At 32.1% G+C, this 24,055-nt stretch overlaps 1 protein-coding gene across 1 annotated transcript; it reads left to right on the plus strand.

Annotated features, from left to right (window-relative positions):
- The first annotated feature begins 8,517 nt into the window (after positions 1 to 8,517).
- cxcl12a (chemokine (C-X-C motif) ligand 12a (stromal cell-derived factor 1)) lies at positions 8,518 to 22,342 on the plus strand. The gene is made up of 4 exons (NM_178307.2): positions 8,518 to 8,650; positions 10,683 to 10,800; positions 16,306 to 16,389; positions 21,157 to 22,342. The coding sequence occupies exons 1-4, from the start codon at positions 8,584 to 8,586 to the stop codon at positions 21,185 to 21,187; spliced, it is 300 nt and encodes a 99-aa protein (NP_840092.1). The 5' UTR covers positions 8,518 to 8,583; the 3' UTR covers positions 21,188 to 22,342.
- Positions 22,343 to 24,055: the final 1,713 nt, after the last annotated feature.

The following is a 24,055-nucleotide window of genomic DNA, read 5'->3' on the forward strand; positions in this document are numbered from 1 at the left end:
TCCATTTGATTTATTTGATTACAGTTCAGAAATTATTCAAGGTCACACTATTGAACAAGTAAATATCTTTAAGTACCTTGGGGTGATCAATTGATTGATTCCAACAAGAATTATATTTCTCAGACTTTCTAAAAGGTTGGTGGGGGTAAGTCAGAAAATCATGTTGTTGATTTACAAAGACGTTTTTGGAAGTTTTACTGAAGTGTGGAATACAACCTTGGTATGGGAAACCTTGCATGTTGCTTGTTAAAGTTTCTATGAAAGCCATGTTGAAGTGTTGAAGAGTATTTATCACTTCAGTTTATTAATGAATCACTGTTTTTAAGAATCCACAAGCAAATTTAATGAATGTTTTATTTATAATGTATCAGTTAGTGCCACCAGGGAAGCTTTATATAGTTCTATATGTTGTGCAAAAGTGAATCACTTTAGGAAATCATGTATTCCTGTATCTATTTGGATTTTAATAGTAAGTTGTAGTAATACTGATGGAACTCAATAGTTTTTTAATGTTTTTGTGTGTTGTTGTTGTGTATTATATCACCATGTACAGTGGTCAACATTTGGACCAAAACAAGGAGATCAAAAAATATTAATAATAAATTGTCCTAAGGCAAGAAGGGTGTTGGTTAATAGTTTTAGGACAACTTTGATAAAAGGGTTTGAACTACTTCAAATGTTGACTACTGTTGATAATCAAAAATCCAAATCACATATTGCGCAAAAGGCACACACTTACTCAAAAAAAAAAAAAATTGTGCATCTTGACTGCTTTTATGTGATTCCTGTTCAGCCAATCATTCTTTTACTATGAGCCTTCAGTAATTTTGGTCATCTACTCCCACTCAGAGGAGCATATATCTGCACCAGACCCCCTCATTTCCATCTGAGTCTGACAGTCAGAGATCTGTGCGAGGTGTACAGGACCAACAGTGCGGAGGCGTCCCGCAGAGAGTCCATTCATGAGCCAGCCCTGTGACTCATTACCAACATAAAGGAAGAAAATCACGGGCCACATTAACAATATGGCTCCTATAGAGGGAAGACCGGGGTTAATGGCACATGGGGATGTTGTCATAAAGGCTGTTCCATAATAATTAAGTTTCTGTACAATTTTTTAACACCTGTTTTGTAAGCTGGTTTTAAGCACCTAATTCAAAACAGTCTTAAATCAGAACAATTTTGTTCCAAATTAAGACTTCCTCTGATACGATTCCAATGTCATCAAGTCCATATGCTTTTTCTCCCCCTAACAGTTGGTTTAGATGTTGCTTTCAAAAACCTAATACAAACAAATTAGTTCTCATTCAAGATCTAAAGTCTTTCATTAAAATTCCAGTGTTGCAGTGTTGTCATATTTTAGGTGAACAAAATAAATCAAAGGAATAATTTAAAATGAAAAAAAAAAAAGAAATGTTAACATTTGTCTTAAAATTGTCTTTATAATTGTCTTTTAAGTGTTTTTGATTTGGTTTTTCAAAAGAGTTGCACACACCGTAATCAGTAAAACATAAATACTATACAGTATTTAGAATGGTAGAAAATGTGGGGTATTTGGAGCATACAAATACTTTATTTTTTAAAATTTAAGATACTCAAGTTCAACAATTTATTTAAATTCAAAACAGCACAATTTATGTTTAAAGCTAGGAATGAAATACTTCTAAAACGCATACAAAAGTTTTTTGAAAAAAGACAAGGGGGATATAATTTGAGAGAATAACAAAATCTTAGGAGGTTGAAAACACAAACAACTTAAAACATTTTGTATGTCTGTATGTGGTGTGTGTGTGTATGTCTGTATGTGGTGTGAAATTATGGAACAGTCTGGAACAGATTCTCAAATAATGTGAGGATATTAATCGATTTAAAAAGTTTTATAAAAATATATTGTTAAAGGAATATAATAATAAAGGTGCTTGAAAAAGAACAAGATGAGAAAGGTATGATACAATTTCGATTAATGCCTGTTTGAAATAGTATGTATTTTTTGGGTCTATGTTATATAATGTAAATGTACAAATGGAATGGATGTGTGTGATAATGGGGTGGGGAAAACAATAAGCTTTCATCCTGCTCCATTTCCACCATGCTGAAATGTATTTTGTTTAAAGAATTGTTTTGTGTATAATATTTCTATTCGAAATAAATCAAATCAAATATTTAAATAGAAAAATAACAGCAGTGTGGTCCAATCCAAAACAATATTACAATACTGCATGTGCACTGTTAAGGATAGTAGACTTATGATCAATGCCAAGTCAAAGGAATGTCCAGTCCTTGCAGAAAACATAGTAAGCACATTAATTAGGAGACTGTAACCTTCTGTTTATGTATTATGGACAGTTTGTCACAAACACCATTCCAAAAATCAGCAATCAAAGAACATTCCCCAAACTAATGAAAGAATGTGTGTGCCGATACTTGCATTTGGGACGTTGAGGTGAAACAGTGCTATTTATTTACTATATTTATTTGGGGATGTGTAATCTCTACATGTACAATATTAAATTACATTTCTTTAAATATTTTGCAGGCTAAAATATACAAAGGTAGTCTGATAATGTCCTTCCAGACATTTCCGTCAATGTCGGATTTGAAGTTCTTACTCCGTGTCTTCTGCAATGAAATCAGATTGTCTGCTTTATACTGATTTATCATGGTGTAAAACTTGGATATGAAGTGCTTAACTTCAGTAATCTTGATATCTATCCAAAAAGAAATCAAGTGTTCTTTTTTATTAATAAGGATTTGTTTATATGGTTTTCATTCAGATCTTTCATAATAGAGTTCAACACCAGTGCTTTTAAATGGTTATTTATGTATTTATTCCAGACTGACAAAATTTCACATGTTAAATACCAACACACATTACAATGACTTTAAGCCAAAATACTGATAGCAGGTTAAACCAAAACAGCTCTTTGATGGGTAGGTCATTTATTAATTATACAATTTTTCTTTTGTGGAGTCATTTAATAAGTTTTTTCATGTATCTCAGTTTATTTATTTACTTTATTTAACTGTGTATTTATATGTTTGTTTGTTTGTTTGTTTATTTGTTAATTTATTTACTATTTTGTGCATTAGTTAGATTTTTTATTTATCTCAGTTTATTTATTTACTTATTTGATTTTTTTTCCAGATTGACAAAACTTTTACAATAAAAATTTAAAAGCTCAACACCAGCTCTTTTAATAGGTTATTTTTTAATATTTTTTATTAAGTTGATTTTTTCTTTTTTTTTTACCAAAATTTATTTCCTTAACAGTTCACAAAACATACACAAAGCAATTTCTTTTAGTCAAAATACTATTAAGCTGAATTAAAACAACAACCACAGCTGTTAAATATACATACAGCAAACTAAATCGAGTCACTTGCTTCAATCTAAACAAATGTGGTCAAGCACTACATGGTGTGGCTGGGTGGGACTCCCATCACTCTGCAGGCGTATGGGGGGCATGGAGTCTGCAGGGCTGAATTTAGACCCTCACAGCCTCTTCTCGTGTCAATGACAACACTTCTAGTTTCCCCTGTTGGCTGCATGTTTACTTAACTCAGGGGTGCTCCTCAGCAAGACCCCCAACGCTCCTTGTGGGGGGTGACCGAGACGGGCCAAGATCTGAGGCTGTCCCGACACCTCTTCCCTCATTATGGTCAAAAGATTATCTAACCGGTTAATGAGCTTTAATCCAAAAATACTCAATGAATATTCCCACTGCATGAGCTTTGGAAAGGTCTGGGAAATAAAGTAGTTAAAGATGATTTATTTTTTAAAGAAATAAATTGTCAAATTAACACATTAAAAAAAAAATGTTTCTAAAAGGAAAGCTTCTTTATTGCATAGTTCCATGAGAACCCTTGAATATCCATATAATGTTTTTCATTCATAAAAGGTTCTTTATATGATTAAAGTGCTTTTAACACAACAAATAATGCATAATTATTTACTAAAAGGTTCTTTGAGGAAATTCTTCTTGATGACATCCCTACTAAACCTTCTTTTGAAACCTTAAATTTTAAGAGTGTAGTTTGAGAGTTCATTCTGGTGTTCCACTTCGGTTCCAAATCTCCATTCCTTGTGAGCTCTGTAGAGTAAAATATTATACTGTTTTTGTTCAAACTAAACCAGAATATTAGCATCGCAAAGCCAATCCATCTGCTGTTATTCAAAAACACAGGGCTGGACTATAGAATCAAACACACAAAAGCTTTAAACTTTTCTGACGACTTACTTAAAATATGTATGAACTTGGGGCAGTGTGTGTTGTGTGTGTGTGTGTGTGTGTGAGAGAGAGAGAGAGAGAGAGAGAGAGAGAGAGAGAGAGAGAGAGAGTGTGTGTGTCACCTTATCCCCTGCTGTATATTTAATCAATTAACAAGTGTAGAGATTTTTTTATTCATGTTCAATTCTGTTATTCATGTTTCACTTATTTATTTTATTTTATTCTGCCGTTTTTCAGTGTAACAATAGTTTTTTGACAATTTATACATATTGTCGTGCATACTTTGATAAACTATTAAAGGTTTTGCTAAAAAATACTATGTTTTTCTCATCTGTGAGGAAAAAAATTTTAATCAATAAAAATAGATCAGAATTAGTGATCAGATGTTTTATTATATATATATAGTGGGGAAGCATGTTACTATTTATCACCACTTTAACTATACTGAAATTTCAGCTGCTGTCTGGGCATTCACTGCCTTTCTACACCTCCCTTTCTGTATGTGTTTAATACTTTTTTTTCCTGTGTCATTTCATTTTAAACTAATTAGTTTAAACTAATTAGATTTGTTTTTTTTTTCATATATGTATTTCTTTGGTTGTTCATTCATATTTTGCCTTTTTTTCACTCATTTTCAAACCTTTTTTAGAAAACCAGGTCACAGTCTAACAATCTACATTTATGTGTATATTATAAATTAGTATAATTTCATTTAAAAGCAGAAAATCTCAAATTGTATGCTTATTCTGGATGTTTCAGCATGTATAAAAGAAACAATTTAGATTGATTTAAGCAATAAATGCATATAGCTAAAATAACCTACAGGCGATCAAAAGGTGAAGCAAGTTATTAAATAAATAAAACCAGTGAATTTCAGCAAGCTAATTAAATACAAAACAGAATTAACGTGTTGAGTTTTCTACTTCCATCTCTTGTTCTCCATTGGCCAACTGGGAAAGCGACTGTAGAGTGTGAACTCTCCCACCGATGGCACCTTGTAAAATGACATCTGCATTCACCTCCGGCCTTTTGAAGAGAGCAAAGCTGAGCACTCAAAGTCTTTAAAGACACTTAAAAAATAGCTTAAGCACACAGTAACTAACTAAAGACAAACAGATAATAGCTTTAATGCCCTCCATTGTTTATTCCAATTCGAAAATCCCTTCCACACTTTCTTAAATTAGACAATGAGGAATAAATCATAAAAAACTCTCACACCACTTACAGTACTAGTCCCGACTGGATTTCATGAGACATTTGTCTGATATTTGCCTCCTAAAAAGATGACAATTATTTTGTGGTGGCATATCTTAAGATTTACTGCAATATTTGCTTCAATTTGTGTTGCCTCACAGTGAAAACACAGACAACAAACATTTGTATTACTTTTCTGACCTAAAGAACCACTGGGTTCTATAAATAATATAAAGGAAACACTGAGAAAACCTTAAGTGTTTATCTCTAAACCCTATAAATACTAATTCTCTATCATATTTCAAACATAAATGACTCTAAATGACTAAAATCAACATAACTTTGTCAAAAAAAAACTATAGCAAAATCATTAACATTAAAAAGCAATTACATTAAAAAGCAGGTAAACCCATTGCTTTAAACGTGACACGTTGATTTTACTTTAAAAAAAAAAGTACAGTATTTCCAACGCAATCTCACAGCAATTCGTAACCTTTTGGATTAGTGGCTAATTCGTATGAATTCGTACGATCTAATTCGTACAATTTAGTAAAATTTGATCATCACCCAATGACGGTTGGGGTTAGGGGTGGGGTTGGGTGCCACACTTCATTTTTAAAATCGTACATTTTCGTATGACCGAGATCAGGTTGGTATTTCTGTTGCAACTTAGAACTATTAGGTTCACTTTACTTAATTTTTATAATTATGCATTGTTCATTTACTGTCATAATTTTAAGGCAGTGTTTACTTATATTTTTTTTAAGTATAGTCAATTTATTACTTTTTACACTTTTTTTTATCAAATATGGCATGACTGCACAGCATTTTGTCCACAATTAAAATACAGAGCTTTATAGAAGAAAAAATGAAACGTCCTACATAATTATGAGTTTTGAGTCATAAATAGCAAGTTTAAGTCTGTACGTACACACGCAAAATGACGTTTGCTGTTTGTCTAAACTACTTGTATAAAATGAGCTGAAACAACAGACATCCTAATTATTTTATGTAAAGTCCACATAAATTTGTCAAAACTAATAAGTTAACTTAGTTACTTCATGTTTTCTTAACACGAATCATTCAAATCATTCATGTGAAATCACTATTAATTCGATTATTCAATATTTCATTTTCCTTTGGCTTATTCTTTATTTCAGAGGTCACAACAGCAGAATGAACCACCAACTATTCCAGCAAATGAATCCCTTCCAACCGCAACACAGTACTGGGAAAATAATTATAATATTTAGGCATTAAAAGCATTTTTCTGTTGATTAACATCTATATGAACTCTAATAAATCTAAGAAGTGCTGTCAGAAACAAAAATACAGAAAACAAAAATGAACTGAGAGTGTATGCAGGTTTACTGTAGTTCACTAACTTGAAGTTTCAGATGCATGATTCATTAAAAAATAAACAGCTTGTTTAAACTGCTTACTTAAAATAAGCTGAAACAACACAATTCTTAAAGTTTTTGGAACAACTTAATTGTTTTATGTTCAACCCACTTACATTTTTAAGAACTATAAAATTAACTTATTAGTCTTGTGTTTGGATAAGATGAAGGAATTGTGTGGGACCAGGACTATTTACAGTGTTGAAACCACTTGAAGTTCAGCAATCAATTCAATGCACGTATAGTGGACTTTGGCTGAATGTGCATCATAATAATCTAAAGCTGCCCAAAATAAAAATGCCAAGATAAAATGAATGATTTTTGCTGCCTTTGCTTGATTTTGTGGTACTTTATGCAATCGCAAAATCAGAAAAATCCTGGAGGGACTGACTTAAGCGTAATTGACTGTGAGAGAGATTAAATGCTTGCCAACAGTTGAACCCTTCACTGCGCTGGCACTCATGGGCCACTGAGCAGCAGGTTTGACCCTGTTCACAGTCATATTAAAAGAGAACAAACCCTTCTCCTCTGAAGCTTCATTACAGGACAAGAGTCGAGAACAGCACAGCTACATCCCTGAGAATCGTGAGCACATCTGTGTCCTGTTATACAAACTAATATACCCCCTCTTCCTCCACATCAACGTCACCCTACTCACATTTAACTGGAAAGCTCGCTGGAAACTTCTGGCCCAATATAAAGCTAATTGTTTGCTCTCTCTTTCTCACTTTCCCTCTGTTTCCTCTTAGGGAGAAGATGGAACAATAATAGATTTATTTATTTCTTTATTTAAATTAGATTTTGCATGCCTGTTTGTTTATCTTGTTAAAACGAAGGTTGCAGTTCATTCATTTAGTTATTATGAATCAGTATAGATGTAAACTAGGTTATTTCGACCTATACAGAATGAGATTTTAGCATGACTAAAGGCAAGCAGATGCAGACCTCTGGATTCTCTGGGAATAATTTGGTGGGTTCTGCGGCTAAATTTGCGAAAATAAAGAAATCCACAGTAATGAAACACTAAACGCAGAATACAAATAAAGACTTGAAATACAAAGGTCAGCAGTGTGAGTAATCTAGTAAGTTATTAAAAATATTTTAAGAAATGTATTTCATGGAAATTACTTACATTGTCTCCCTCTTTGACTCTTTGTGTTTTCTATTTCTGAATTTGTTGTAACATAAACATCTATCTATCTGTCTATTTATCCATCCATCCATCCAGACTGACAGACAGACTAATAAAAACGTATAGTAATAACTTTTTTCTTTTTAAATATAACACAAAAAATGGACATGATAATAATTTTGTTTTTAGTTAAACTGATGCAATAAAACTATAGATATGTGACATTTATAAGCATCTTTTGCTTATATTTTTTCTCATACATTGCTTATATGATATTTATAATATAGTTTTAAATGCCTGTGCATGTCTTGGGTTCATTTATATTACCAATAATCATCACAAAACATGAAATATCACCAATATTTAATAAATTGTGGATTAAAAATAACTGTTTCATAAACGTTAGCACTTTTATTTAGTGCCAAAAATGTAATAATAGAGGATATTTGTAGTGCCAATAGCTGACAAATCATCGTGGGAACACCCACTTTCTCCTTTTGAAGGTGGGGGACTAGAGGGGGTGTTTGGACCGGAGCCTGTTCGCAAATTTAACTCCGAGGCGCAGTTGCTGCTGTCACAGTTGCTCCTGGATTCTACACAGTGCGGATCTCTTCTTCACACTGCAAACATGGATCTCAAAGTGATCGTAGTAGTCGCTCTGATGGCGGTCGCCATTCATGCACCGATTTCCAACGGTAAGTTAATGTTATGCAAATGTTTACGTTGTTTTTGCATTGTGCGTAAAGCTTTAATGCACGTTTTGGCACACTTTATGGTGATGTTGCAATCCCGCTCATTAAAATCAATCAATGCAATTGGTGCAAACTTCAAAACAGACCTATTATTTTTTACGGCTTAAATGTGCATCTGTTTAAAAACAGAACATATATAGCTAATAGCGGTTGCGAATTTATTAAACAAAATCGCTGTATTTATTAGTAATGCATACCTTACGCATCATTGGTTTGTTTTTATTGAATCACTAAAATATTATATCCTTATATATCATATTCAAAATCCTTTCATTTTTAATTTTACCTTCATGGGTGCACTTTCCTTAATCGTCAGTGCATCATCCTGACACGCATTCGCTCAGGAGAGCCGAGAAGCCACTGTCACGGCGTTGATTAATGTGTGTATTTGTCGCCCTCCTTGTTTTCTCTTAATTACCCACAAATTAGAGGATAAAACAAAACCGCAGAGATAGCGCCAGTCTTTACTTCAATCGAGCCAGTGCGCGCGGCTCTAACTATGGCGCGCGCGTTTGCATGACAAAAAGCAGAGATTACTAGAGATGTCATTAGCATTTTACAAGTGGAATGGATCGAGCTCCGTAAAGTCGCAGGTACTTCACACCTCTGGGCTCTTGTGAGTGGGCAATGTCCGTTAAAGTGTTTGCATACGTGCGCATCGCAGTCTTCACTTACAATGCCGAGCTGAGAAGTCTCTGCTTCCTTGAGCGTGTAACAGGTCTGAGCCAAATGGAAGAATAATCCCGCACTGCCACACAACTCACACTCTTCAATGCGCAAGAATGTGAAGGCTATTGAAGATGATTACAAGAATCATGCGCGCATGCACGTTGCGATTGCTGTAGCAATGCCGAAAATATGTGGATTAAAAAGTTCACTTCTTATCTTTAACAAATCTATTGGCTTAAATTGCCTAATATGTAAAGTTGACTGATTTCTATTTACTTTGTTTACTTTTATATGATTATTATTGTCTAATGTATAGATTTTTTATAAAGAAAATTATTAAGTAATTAAATTTTGGGGGATATTTTTAGTTTCTATAAACTTTTCTACAATTTCCTACACTTTTACTTTAAAAATAAAGACTCCTAAAGGCATTTCTGTAGTGATGCCATTAGGAGTCTTTCAGTGAACAGTTTATAACTGAACAACTTTTCAGTGTGAAGAACATTTTAATATTGTAAAGAACCTTTTTCCACTATAAACAACCTCTTGCGTATTCAGAAGACTGTAATAGGTTCTTAATGGGACCACTTTATTTTGTAAGTGTGTACTCATAGAACTGTGTTTATTTATTTATTTATTTATTTATTTATTTATTTATTTATTTATTTAAATATTTCCCAAACAGAGCTAAAATTCACAGTATGTCTGATAATATTTTCTTCTGGAGAAAGTCTTATTTGTTTTTTGTTTTATTTATTTGTTTTTATTTATTAAAAACATTTTAAGGTCAGAATTATTAGCCCCTTTAATATATATATATATTTTTCAATAGTCTCATATATATATATATATATATATATATATATATATATATATATATATATATATATATATATATATATATATATATATAATACATATATTTTACAATACAATACTCACTGATATCCCCAATAATATCTAAATTTATCATAATATAACTTCTAATCTTGATGTCAGAAGTTTCAGTTTCCATAGAGGACCTATGCCTCAGCCTCTCTGAAAACTGTGCTGGTTGTTATTAAAGAGTGTTGCAATAGTGAGTTTGGAGCACAGATCTATTACATAATAGATTTCGAAAATTTGACCCAAAAGTTTCATTTTTAGTCAAGGATGCTGTTCCGTTTTACAGCACACATCTGTGGTGTGATTAAACATGATTATTTGTATTTATGGCCCTTCTCATTATTCCATCCAACGTTCACATGCACTGAATTAAAAGCATCAAGGAAACAGCTGAACTGAGTTTCTCTTAATTCTTCTCCAGCCAAGCCCATCAGCCTGGTAGAGAGATGCTGGTGCCGTTCCACAGTCAACACAGTCCCACAGAGAAGCATTCGCGAGCTCAAGTTCCTCCACACACCCAACTGCCCCTTCCAAGTCATGTGAGTATCTGCACTTTCCTTCTCGCTCAGCAGCTCTTAACAGCGCATCACCTCACCCCATCAATCTCCAAACACTGAATGGGCCAGGAATTGGCATTATACTGTCGGACAGGCTCTCACAATTACACACATCCAAGAAATGCTATGGGAGGGGGTAGGAGCTTTAAGCATGGATGCATTTGTATTTTGTACAGGAAACCAGCAAAATGAGGTCCAAAAGATTCTTCTTTCTCACACATGTAAAGGAATTGTGCTTAGTCAGACACACACACAAATGAAGCATTGATGTTACTTTATGTAATTATGATCAACTTTTCTAATTAATTCAGACAAATAGAATCCATGAGTGAGATTCATTTTAAACCAATGAGATTGTTTCAACAAACGACACTTTTATTTAATTGATCTTACCTTGAACACAGCTTATTTTCTAAATCAATCAATTTTAATCACTTAATCTGGACAATCAGAATGTTAACTATTGCAGAAGTTAACAACTCTTCAGTAAAACGATCAACTATTATACAATTCTTATGTGTAATGTGGACTGGACAAATAAAAAAAAACTGACTGATCTCAGAACAGTTAATTGAAGAATAAAGGCTAACAAGTTTTTATACACTTTAAAAAAGCAATTAAAAACTTCACTTAAAAATAGGAAACTGTTTGTTATAAAAGTGACAAGTTCATTTTACTTAAAAAGTAAGCAAACCCATTGTTAAATTTGTATAATTCTGCACAGTTCACTGAATTTTATTCAATAGGTTTACCCATTTTTTAAAGAAAACTTAACTAATCAGTTTAAAAGCAACAGGATTACACACTTGTTTAAGTAAACTTTTTACCATGAACTAACTTTCATTTGTTAAAAGAAATAGTTTTAACCTATTTGAGTTTCTTTCTTCTATTGAACTCAAATGAAGATGTTTTAAAATATGCTATTAGGGACCCATTGTATTTGCATCTTCAAAATATCTTCTTTTGTGTTCAACAGAAGAAAGAAACTTATAAAAGTTTAAAATGTCATGAGGTAGAATAAATGATGAGGTAAGTTAAGCAATTAGTTACTTCCCTTTTTAAAAAATAGTAAACATTTTGTCTTAAAAATGACAAGTTCACTTTAGATAATAAAAGTAAGCAAACCTGAATGGACCTAAATTTTAGAATCATGCACATAGATTACTGAATTTTACTCAATGGGTTTGCATGATGTCTTAAAGAAAACTCAATTAATCACTTTAAAAGCAACAGAAATACTTACTTTTTAAAGTAAACTCAACTAATCCCAACTAAAGCCCATGTACTTAATTAACGTATTAACGTAACGTAACTTAACGTATTACATTTGTTAAAGAAAAACAATGACAAAAAATGATAATTGCTCTTTGTTCAAAATACTTTTTTAAAATGAGTTGAAACAGCACAATTCATTAGTTTTTAAGAGACAAATTATGTTCAATCCACTTAAATTTGTAAAAAAGGATTAAGTTAACTTAATTCCTTCATGTTGCTCAAACACATGAAAAAAAGAAGAAAAAAAAGAATTTTTACAGTGAATAGTTTTAACCTATTTGACTTTCTTACTTCTGTTGAACACCAAATATTTTGAAAAATGCTAGTTGCTGGGATTCAAAGATGATTCCTTTGTATTTACAATTTATTTTATGATAAGAGGTTGTAAACAATTTATTTGGGCTGAACATTAACAAATTAAATTTGTTTGTTTAAATTTACCGAAGAATTTTGCAGATTTTTTTTTCAGTGTATCTTCTTTTGTGTTCAACAGAAGAAAGAAACATATAAAGGTTTAAAACCTCATGAGGGAGAATAAATGATGAGCTAATTATCATTTTTGAGTTATCTACGCTGAAAAATGACATTTGTTATTTGTTCAAACTACTTATCTAAAATTAGCTGAATCAACACAATTATCTGAGTTTTTTGGGGGACAACTCAATTGTTTTATGTTCCATCCACTTAAAATTGGTTGGGTGGAACCCTGCATGTTTTACAGTGTATCCCTTTAAGATTATAATTAATGACAAGATTTTCCCTCCTAATGCAATTCCTTGCGAAGCATGCTGAGAACAACACATCCACAACACAGTACAAAATTACAAAACCCACACTGTAGGAAATTATATGACTAGTTAGTCATAAAACCATGTTTTAGTTCATTGTAACTTGTTAAACTAAGTTAATCATGTTCTAACTTAGTTCTATACGCAAGCTGTTTTAAATCAGTTAAACATAATAAAAGTTCAATGGACTCATAAGGTTCATTCGATTCAGCTTAAAAATTTAAGGTGACCAGTATTTTTATTACAGTACAGAACAAAACTACAAAAATAATTTCACAAAATGATTAATTTACTATTTTATTGTTAAAATATAAGTGTATCAAACATAATACATAGAAGTTGTTAAAAAATTAAGAGTTTTAAATAAGTATTTTTAACAAGCAGCTATTTTATTTCAGCTGATGTGAACTATCCTCCCTGCCTGTTTTCACCTCTGCTGAGTGAAGCACTCAAAACAGCTGCTTTATTTGGATTTTTAACAAAGATTAATGGCAGTGCCATGTCAAGCTCCATTACAAACCTCACTAATTTTCCATACCATAAATGCTCACCAAGGCGTAAACAAAAACTTCAACAGTGTCAAAGGGTCAGCCAGATAAAACCAGCTGGTCATACTCAAAAATCTCCCTCAAAAAACGACTAACGATTGACACAAAAGCCAAAGCGAAGCCCTGGAGAGCAGATCAGACCCTGAGTCCCAGAGCTCAAGAGCCCTTGATACTTCAAATCTGCATCGATGACTGATGCTGGTAACACTATCTGCCAGTGTTTGCTGTTGGCCTTGGCTTGCTGTGAAGTAATTACTACCTGCTGTTCTCGGTCCGGGACCCTCTCAAACTCCCGCTGACTACATCGAGATAGAGCAACAAATGCCAGGCCCCGATAAACCGCAGCTACTTCAAAAGAGAGCGGCTAACCAAATTAGAGGAGATCTGCGAATTGAAGATAAGAAGTGATTACTTTAAATGATACAGATATCGGGATGATGGTGGACACAGAGTTTAGAGATAATCTCGTCTCAGAAGAATGTTCTCGTCCCATGGTGTTTTCAGAACTTATTTAGGGACTTTCTTTGTGGCTTCTTTTGGAATAAGTCATCTACAAGATTATAAAAAGGACAAAAATCACAGCTGTTAAATTCAGCAGACAATCACGGACACTGTAATTTTTAGTAGAAAATGATGAATTAATAGAATAGAATTAATGATGAAATTTATATTACAATTATATTAATTTATTCTTATTATGAACAGTGTTATTATTCTTGTTATATGCCAAAGATTCTTAGATAATTAAGGAAACGTTACAGATTTTATTAAAAGCCTGAATTAGCTTTTATTTTTGAATATTCTTAAATGACAGTTTAGTTTTAAGTTTGGCATTTTTGCTATTTTTTTAAATGTGTTTCATTTAAATTAATTTGTATAATTTTTTTGAGCTATTTTGTTAGTTTTAGTAATATTAATTGAATCTAAAACTAAATGGAAATGAGAAACTAGCTAAAATAGCTAAAAAAAATTCTTAAATAAGCTTTATTTTTAAAAAAACATTTATGAAAATGTTTTATTTTTGTTCAATTTTAATAACCTTGTTATACACCTACAGTCAAAATTATTAGCCCTCTAGAGAAATTTTAATTCTTTTTTCAAATATTTTCCAAATGCTGTTTAATGGAGCATTTTTCGCAACATATTTTACACAAATAACAGTTTTAATAAATAATTTCTTATAACTAATTTCTTTGGTCTTTGCCATGATGACAATACATGATATTTCACAAGGTATCTTGCATATTTATATTATTTATACTAGTGTTGAGTAGGAATGATCTGATCAAGATTTTTGCAGCCGATACCGACTAATTCCTTGTCATGAACATCAACCAATACCAAATTCTGATGCTTCACGCTATAATGCATAAAGCACATTTTACCTCCAAGTATGGTACTGGAGATCTCTCCTTACCTAAGAATAAATTAAAAATGTCCCAATTCCCTAAACATGCATGTCTCTTATAACCATTTAGTATGGACCCGTAAGGGTCAGAAGCAGCTTTACAGAAAACAATAGATAAAACAGACGCAAAACATTGGTGAGAAAAATTACTAACAAAGCAATTTAGAAACATTGCAAATGATGGAAGAAAAATTCTACATGTCTTAATGAAGTTTAGAGCACATATTTGTTGCATAAGAAGTTAAAATGCACATTTATAAATCCATTACTTCGTTACTAAAATGAAATAGGTACATACTGTTTATTACAATAAGTTATATTATTAAATATTCAAGTTAAAAATTATTATTTTTTATATTATATTTTTATATAAAATTATATATTTTTTTATTTCCCTAATAATTCCAGCCAGGTTTTAATGAACTTTCAATATTGTTGAAAACACAGAACTTTCAGTTCTGACATGTAAAAAAAAATCAGTTATTGTATGTCCTCTGCTTGTAAACTTATAAATAAACAATTGTGATCAGTTCATGAGATCGGCCATGTCATGAAATGTGGATCGAGTCATGAAATGTGACTATCCGCCGATACCGATCTGGCTGATCGGTTGAAGAATCCCTTGTATTCAGCTTAAAATGCAATTTAAAGGCTTAACTATTAGGTTAACAGCTTACTCAGCAAGTTAGGTTTAAAAAATGCTTTATTCCAGCCAAACTGAAGAAACAAATATCGTCTACAAAAAATTTATATATTAACGGAAATACAGTGACAATTTCCTTGCTCTATTAAACATTACTCAATATAAAAAAAACTACAATTTCACAAGAGGGCTAATAATTTTGCTTTCATCTGTACACATTCACTAAATTAATTTTCTAAATAATGAATTAACATTTAATCACGTAATCAAATCTTATATTTGTAAAAAGTTATAAAAAGGATTAATATAATCCTAAAAATACACTTCAGTTTCACTTTCCACAAGTAACAGTTTAATGATTTGTTTGTGTCATGTTGTAGCCAATTGAAAACAAATGTCTCACCTGTGCAGACAAGACACCTATAATCTAATCTCTTCTCTGAGAGCCACAAGCACGAGCGAGATAACAATCTGGCAATCTGTTAAGGCCTGTAGTGAAGAGAGAGAACGCAGATGCAGAAGATTAATCCTCCGGCTGATGGGAGGGAGCGCAGTGTAATATCACTTACTAGAGAGAGGGGTGACTGAGAACCAACTGCTTGGCTGAGCTTGAATGCACAACTGTTCGGCTATTGTATGGCCGGTGCTGACTATGGGGTTTCTATTGTATTGCATTCAAAATCTGCTCACAATGGACCCTTGTAGCTTTGTACTTAGTGATGATTGCTTGCTTATACTGCAATTTGAATGTCTATAAAGCTAAAATTTCAGCACCTTGCTATTAGATCACAGGATATAATGGAAATGTACACTTCTCCCTTCCAGTGCCAAACTGAAGAACAACAAGGAGGTGTGCATTAACCCAGAGACCAAATGGCTTCAGCAGTACCTGAAGAACGCCATCAACAAGTAAGAAAAAAAAAATCTTGAAAAAATCTACAATAGGCAAGTTTATTTTGCAGGGTCTCTGCAGGTTTACTAAGTCAAATGTAAAGACCTTTTTTTAAAGACCTTTTTGTGAACAAAATTTCATTTCAAAGGATTTTTTAAGCCAATGGAAGATTGGGCCTGGTGTAATGGCCTGATTGAGCCAAGATTTTTACTTGCCTCATAAAAATTGTTTCAAATTGAGTACTTTATTTGCCACATATTTTTAACAATGTTTAAAAAAAAGCTACACACACACGTTGCACAACAGTCTGTCCAGGTCAATGTCCTTGGGTAGCTGTAAATACATCGAGAGATTTTAAACAAATCTTATTCCAAAAAGAATAATTAAATCATACTTGTAAATAAAGCTAATAAATAAAACATTTGTTAAAAGTTCTATTGAGGTGGTGATTGGATGGGGTTGGCCCAGTTAGATAGCTTTAGATGTACTTGATTTAAGACCTACAACACAATTTTTTAAAGGCTTAATTTTTAATTTAAGACTTTTTAAGACCCATGCATTTTAACGTTAAGCCAATCTATTTAAAATTAGCAAAAAGAAGAAAAAAAAACATGAATTAGGTTTGTTTCCATTAAATTTTTAGAGCGACTGTAGTATTGGTAATATAGTAACCAACAGTACATATAAAAGGCAAGCCTAATAGAGAAAGCAAGACTGCAAATTAGTTACAACCAGTTCTGGTTAAATTACTTTAAAAAAGTTATTCATTACTAATTACATAATTAAAATTGTTTTTAAATTACTTTCTAATGTTTTGTCTGAAATGTATTAATTAACAGTTATGAATTGCATTGAGATCTCGATCTCTGCCATGTTGACCTTCAATTACGCAGTTTAACAAAGTGACTTCATTTACATTTCAGTAGTTTGAAATAATATATTTTCTAAGAAATAATATATAGAGACTTAAGTTAACACAAAAAGTACTGGCAGTTTAATACTAGGTTTTTGAATCCTCATCCAAGGCAATGTATCACTTCAAACTATTCAAATGTTAATAAAAGTAACTTTCTCGAACCTTTTAACACTGAAAATTGTTGGAGGAAAGATCAAGGCCCCATAATACATTTCAAAAGCATGAAAAAATAAAAAAACAAAACATAATAAAAACATGAATCACAACATATTAAAAACTGGAAATTTACTCACATTTCTTACTCTGTAATCCATATCCTAATATATTTCATATCCAAATTAGAAAATATAATAAGTAAAAAAAATATTATATTATATTTTCTTATAAAACAGTTACAACCAGTATTGGATAAGTTATTTAAAAGAGATATCCATTACTAATTAAGTCATTTAAATAGTTTTTAAATTACTTTCTGATGCTTTGTCTGAAATGTAACTTGTAATGTAACTAAATGTGTTTATAATACTCAATAAGCAATTTAATTAAATCTTTATAAATCCCAAAGCATGCAGAATACAAATTAAACACTTTTAATTCTTTAAATGTATTTTATACATACAATATGTTGACATTTATTTCCTGCTCAATTCATTGTTTTCTAAGCATGTGTAATCCTCTGACAAATCCAAACTGTAAATATATTTGTATAAGATAAAATAAATATATTTAAATTTACTCTGCTTTTCTGAACTGATTTATACAGAACTGTTGAATTTATGCACAGTATTTTAGGCAAGAATATTTAAAGTATCTGTAACAAAATTACAAAAAAAAAAAAAAAAAAACTAAAAGTCATCTTTTACTTTACTTTTGCACCAAAAAAGTTACTTATTAAAGCAACTAGTTACTTTGTATTTACACCCAATACTGACTATAATGACTGTACAGTAGGTTTAATATTCAGTACGTCAAATTTTTTGTGGCAAAGAATCTAATATTATAACTTATATTAATATTATAACTAAACTAATATTATAACTATAACTTATCTTTTTTTTTTTTTTTTATAAGAAGTTGAAAAACACCTGAAGTGAGCGGAAAAAAAACATATTGATTTATGGGATTTTTTTTTCAAAATCTGGCATCTCTATCACTCGTTTCTGATGTGATATTGTCAAATGCACATTGAAATAGGGTGATGGAAACGCAGCTAAAGTCTGATTCATTATATAGCACTTTTATAGTCACTTTTATCTACTTTAAACAAATCATACTCACTTTTTCCAACATCAAATGATTATTTGCATCAAATATCAAAGTCTCATTGTTTACATATTAGTTTCTGTTGACAAAAGCCACCCGCACATCAAAACACTGGTATTTCTTGTTTCGTGTTCATAAAAGCCATTCCTGGTTGGTTTCTCAGATTTCTTTTGAACGTTTCTGTCCGCTTACAGTGCTCCGAAATATTTATCTTATGTTGATGTGCAAGATTAGCAGCTACTGCCTGGCTAATGAAAAACATGTTCAGGCTTTGCAGCCTTGCCTTAATAGTTCCTTCTCTAATTGTTATCGTGAACGTCCAAACAAAGCAAAACAAGCTTTTCTGTTGTACTGAAATCACCAGAAGAAAGACATTTTCCCACATTTCATCATATATTAGATCAAGGCATTGCTTGCTATCATCTTTCTTTTCCCTGGCAGCTATTAGATTGGATGCTTGTTCAGTTTGGGGGAGGTGGGCGAATATAAAGAGCTTATTATGGCAAACCAATAGCCTTTATTGGTGCGCTCGAACCTGCTAAACAATAATCATTATCTAGGGGCCAGAAAAGTGTGAACTGTCCGGTCTTCACAACAAAACACTCATAGCTAGAGATGAACGATTGGCTCCTTGGAGCTGAACACTCTTGAATGGCTGCTAGACGTTAATGAGCACATACTGTGCGGTCATTAGTTCAGCTCAATAAGGGAGAAAGGAAGTTGTACATCTGCAGGTAGTGAGGGAGCTTGCTGCCATCTGCAACACCTCCGGTCAATGAGATTAAAAAAAGATTTATCCGCTTATTGTAGTCATGTGAGTCTTATAAGAAATTATAAATGCTAAATTGTAAAATTATAAATGCTAGGTCTATGTATCAATATACAGTTAGTTATATCAGTTTTTTCTTTAACAGGTTCCATATTTCACAATTCACAGTTTTTGTTCTATTTATTAACAGTCTATTTTGATCTCTGCCATGTCAAACTTTGATTTTGTTTTTGAAAATAATAATTGACTTTATTTTAGTAGTTTGAAATACAAACTAAAAAATATAAAAACTTAACACATAATTGCCAACTGACCCAGCAAAGGCTCAAACCATCAACCTTCTTGCAGATTTTTTTTTCTTTTTTTTTCTTCTGTTTTTTAGAAAATATTTTGATAACACTTTAGTTTAGGTCACAATTCACGATATTAACAAACCATTAACAAACACAATTAGCATAATAAACCACCAATTAGCTGTTTATTACTAGTAAGGTAAAAGTTGGGTTTAGGTTTTTGGGTAGAATTAGGGATGCAGAATAAGATCATAATTTATTACTACTAATGCATAGTTAAAAAGTCAATAACAGGTAGGTAATAATAAGCAATAATGTGAATGTGTTGTTACCAAAATATTTTCTAAGAAATAGAAAAAAATAGAAAAAAAATCTGTGGTGCAGTGGGTAGCACAGCAAGAACCAAGAAGGTTAATGGTTTGAGCCTTTGCTGGGTCAGTTGGCAATTATGTGTTAAGTTTGCATGTTCTACCCGGGTTCGCGTGGGTTTCCTCCAGGTGCTCCAGTTTCCCCCACAAGTCCAAAGACATGCGCTATAGGTTAATTGGGTAAGCTAAAAGTGTTTGTAGTGTATGAGTGTGAATAAGTGTGTATGGATGTTTCCCAGAGATGGGTTGCAGCTGGAAGGGCATCCACTGCGTAAAACATATGCTGGATAAGTTGGCGGTTCATTCCTCTGTGGCGACCCCCGATTATTAAAGGTACTAAGCCGAAAGAAAATGAATGAATGAATAAAGTTTGTAAAACAACAGAAAATGTACAGGCAGTTTATTGTCAGTTTTTTTTATCATAATTTACACCATCAACCCAGACTATATATCACTTCAAACTACACAAATGTCATTAAATGTTTTAACATTAATAATTCACTGGAGGAAAAATCAAAGTCTCGTAATGCAGATGCAAAATATACATTAAAAACATGAATCACAAAATATGCAAAACTGTTATTATTATATATTTTTTACAGTGTAATACATACCATAATATATTCAATATCCATATCAATATATATATATATATAAGTAAATATATATAAGTAAAAAAATATATAAGTATATATAAGTATATATATAAGTATATATAAGTAAATATATAAGTAAAAAAAATTATACTTTCTTTTAAACGTAGTCTTTGTTTCTTTTATATTGTCCAAAAATCATGTTTATTGTGCAGCAACCCTAAAAAAACAGTTTGAAAACAATCATTATTTTTGACAATAATAAATTGATAACTGAAAGTGAAAGTCACTTCAACTTGAAATGAGAAGTTTTTCATTGTGAACAAAGAAATATCACATTTTCATCACAATTAAAGCGAACAGCATGCATTTACTCCTAGAAATTGCCTATAAAAAGTACAGACATCTCTGTTACCCCTGCCAGATGCTAAATTAGGGTTTACTACTTTAATCACTGCATTTAAAAAATGCCCTGCTTCTATTCACAAGTCATTACACACTTTTCCGTCAAAATAAACAGTCATTAAAATGTATTAGCATCGCTGCTGTCTCACTGTAACATTTTCCATCTTTTCTTTTCAGAATGAAAAAAGCCCAACAGCAGCAGGTCTAAGATGTCTGCCAGATGACAAGGAAATCTGACAGCCCACCGTCACAGATATGTACCATATAGTCCTCTGGCATGCTTGCTGACCCAGCACTTAACCTGCCAAATATGCGTCCCAGTAAATGAAAAGACCACCAGACCACCATCGCCACCCATGTAGTCTTCTCTGTTAGCGCCAAGTGCAATTATATATGTATGACTGTGTTGTTTTTTATTTTTTACGTATGATATGTATATACAATGTTTTTTTATATCGTCTCAAAATCAGTAAAGAGATATTTTTGGAGTCCTGTTTGCTCCGTGTTTGTCGTGTTATCTTGGGTTAGGCAGAAAAACATTGGGACAAAGAGGTGTTTTGGAGCAAACGTTCAAAACTCTGAAATATGCACTCTTAAAAATAAAGGTGCTTTATCAGCATTGACGGTTCTACGAAGATACATAGAACATTTTCATTCACCAAATGTTTGTTTCCATTATTAACATGTCCTTAAGACAATGGAAAAATAATTAGGGGACCAAACAAGAGAAGTCATTCCCTTTCGGATTTCCATGGCACCTTTATTTTTAGGAGTGTACTCTAATTTTAGAAGGATTATATGAAGTTCTGAAAACTCATATGCATGCAAGTGCTTTGACACAAAAAGAAGGGCATTGATTTTATCTTTCATTATGTATTTTACTAGTTCATAATTTAGATATTTGTAACAGCATGTTAAAGTTATACAACATATATAGAGAAACAAAAAAAAAAAGAGTCACTTGTTTTTTGTGTTTTTGGAAAGGCAGGGTTACTTTGCCAAACAAACATGAACTATTTAGACCTCACATAAACCCTAATGTATTTCGAATGACTTTGGGGAATGCAATTGGCTTCACTTGAAGGGTCGATTGAGAGTTTTGCAATGCTTTGTAGGCATTAAATCATCTGTTTTGTTAATTGACCGATCAGAGCGTGTGTAAAGAACTCAGCGTCACAACACACTGTTGCTTCACGCTCAGCAGAATCAGGTCATAAACAGAGACTGTCGAGCCTCAAAAGAACTCAATTAACAAAGAAAAAAAGAACAAGTCGAATATAGAGAACTCTGAACGAGCGAATTAATTTACTCAATCATGAAAACTGAATCTAAAGCATTGTAGGTATGATAACCTTTAAAAAAATCAGTGTTAGATAAACATCCAAGGTAGATTTTGACACAAACTAATTGACGTAATGACTACCTATATATACCAGCGCACTTTATAACCCCTTGAGACATTTACTAAAGATCAAATTCTGAATGACGTCCACCATCTAGTGAATAGTTCTAGTGCTTATTGCTTTCTGTGTTTAGAAGTAGTTATGAACTGTATTGCCAAATTTATTAAACATTTGTATTTTCAGCATCAGCTTTTATTATGAGTGGGTTTGTTTTCAGAAATTTGTCAGCTGTTTATGAACAGTCAGATAAACAGATCGTAACAGTAATAGCTGAATATTTAGTGTGTAAAACATCCCAGTTTGTAACGATAAATACATTTAGTTTCCAAAAAGATCTGCCTTTTGAAACACACTCCAAAAAAACATGCTTAAAATGATTTTTAGGTCACACTTTATTTTGTTGGTCCGTTAAATTTAGGTTACATTACATCTACATGTCAACTAATTCTCATTTGATTATAATAGACTGTTAGTTACTGTTACTATTACTGTTGGTTAGGGTTGGGGTTAGGGTTAGTGTAACACATGACACATGACATGTAATTGCAAAGTTTCTTATAGTGAGTAAGATGTCTGTTAAAGAAGCAGTATCAACAGCTATAAAGCAGGCGGTCTACTAATACTCAAATGGACCATCAAAATAAAGTGTTACCGATTTTTATTTTTAATTTACAATTTTTATTTCTAAGCTGAAACAACCAAGTTTAGAGGTTCCAAAATTATTAATAAAAAAATACATCACACCAAAAATCACATCATCCATAGCGAAAAATGCAGCTACAATTTTAATTCCTGGACAAAACAGAAGTGTAATGTGAACAACCACACAAATAGCAGGGCAAACCAATGCCTTGTACCTCTCCAAAGAAAATTAACGTATGGAATTTGCTAGTTACTGCTGGCAGATTCATAATGTGAGCCGTTAAAAGTACCAGGCCTCATTTACAAACACAGCCTTCGGGCACAAAATCTATAAGGAAACATAATGCTGACTCTCGACCTCCACAGGGGTCTGTGTACTGGATGATGGGATAAACCCTCCTGCCAGTTCACTATGGGTTCATAAATGGAAAATTCTGAAAAAAAAATCTTGCAAAAAACTCATGCACTTCTGCGGTTTACCAGTTAAAGCCAAATAAAATAAAATAAAATAAAATAAAATAAAATAAATAAAAAAATATCTCTCAAAATGTCCTAATATGGTGATGCCATTAAAGAAAGGATTTCCAGAATTAAACAAAAGCTGTTTCATAGACATTCCATCATGTTTTCAGCACTGACAAGTAACTTCTACTGCCTTCCACTCATGTTTCCCACTTAATGTGAATATTACTTCTATGTATATGGCAGCTTATGGCAGCACATCTGTTGTTCTTTCTTTTGTGAGTTTGTACATTGGTTTGATTTAGTCCGTAAAAGTGTTTATTTTGAATAAATCATTATGAAAAATTCTGTATGATATTTTTCTAATGGTTGCATATCAACATCAGCCTTGCCATCTCTCATTTGGTTTACAGCAGGAGAAAAACATTATCTTTTACTTATATGTCTGGAACAATTAGAATCCGGATGTTAAATGAGGAAAAGGAAAATCAAGATTTCAAATGGGGCTCAACCAATTGCAGGAAGACTTAAATTCACACCTTGGTTTCACACAGCTCACATAAATAAAC

The sequence above is a fragment of the Danio rerio genome, chromosome 13 (genome assembly GCF_049306965.1).
Source record: "Danio rerio strain Tuebingen ecotype United States chromosome 13, GRCz12tu, whole genome shotgun sequence".
Classification (NCBI taxonomy): domain Eukaryota; kingdom Metazoa; phylum Chordata; class Actinopteri; order Cypriniformes; family Danionidae; genus Danio; species Danio rerio.

Coding starts and splice junctions, on each gene's coding strand:
- cxcl12a (NM_178307.2), top strand. CDS start 8,584: ATGGATCTCAAAGTGATCGTAGTAGTCGCTCTGATGGCGGTCGCCATT. Junction 10,801..16,305: donor AACTGCCCCTTCCAAGTCAT/GTGAGTATCTGC, acceptor TCTCCCTTCCAG/TGCCAAACTGAAGAACAACA. Junction 16,390..21,156: donor CTGAAGAACGCCATCAACAA/GTAAGAAAAAAA, acceptor TTTTCTTTTCAG/AATGAAAAAAGCCCAACAGC.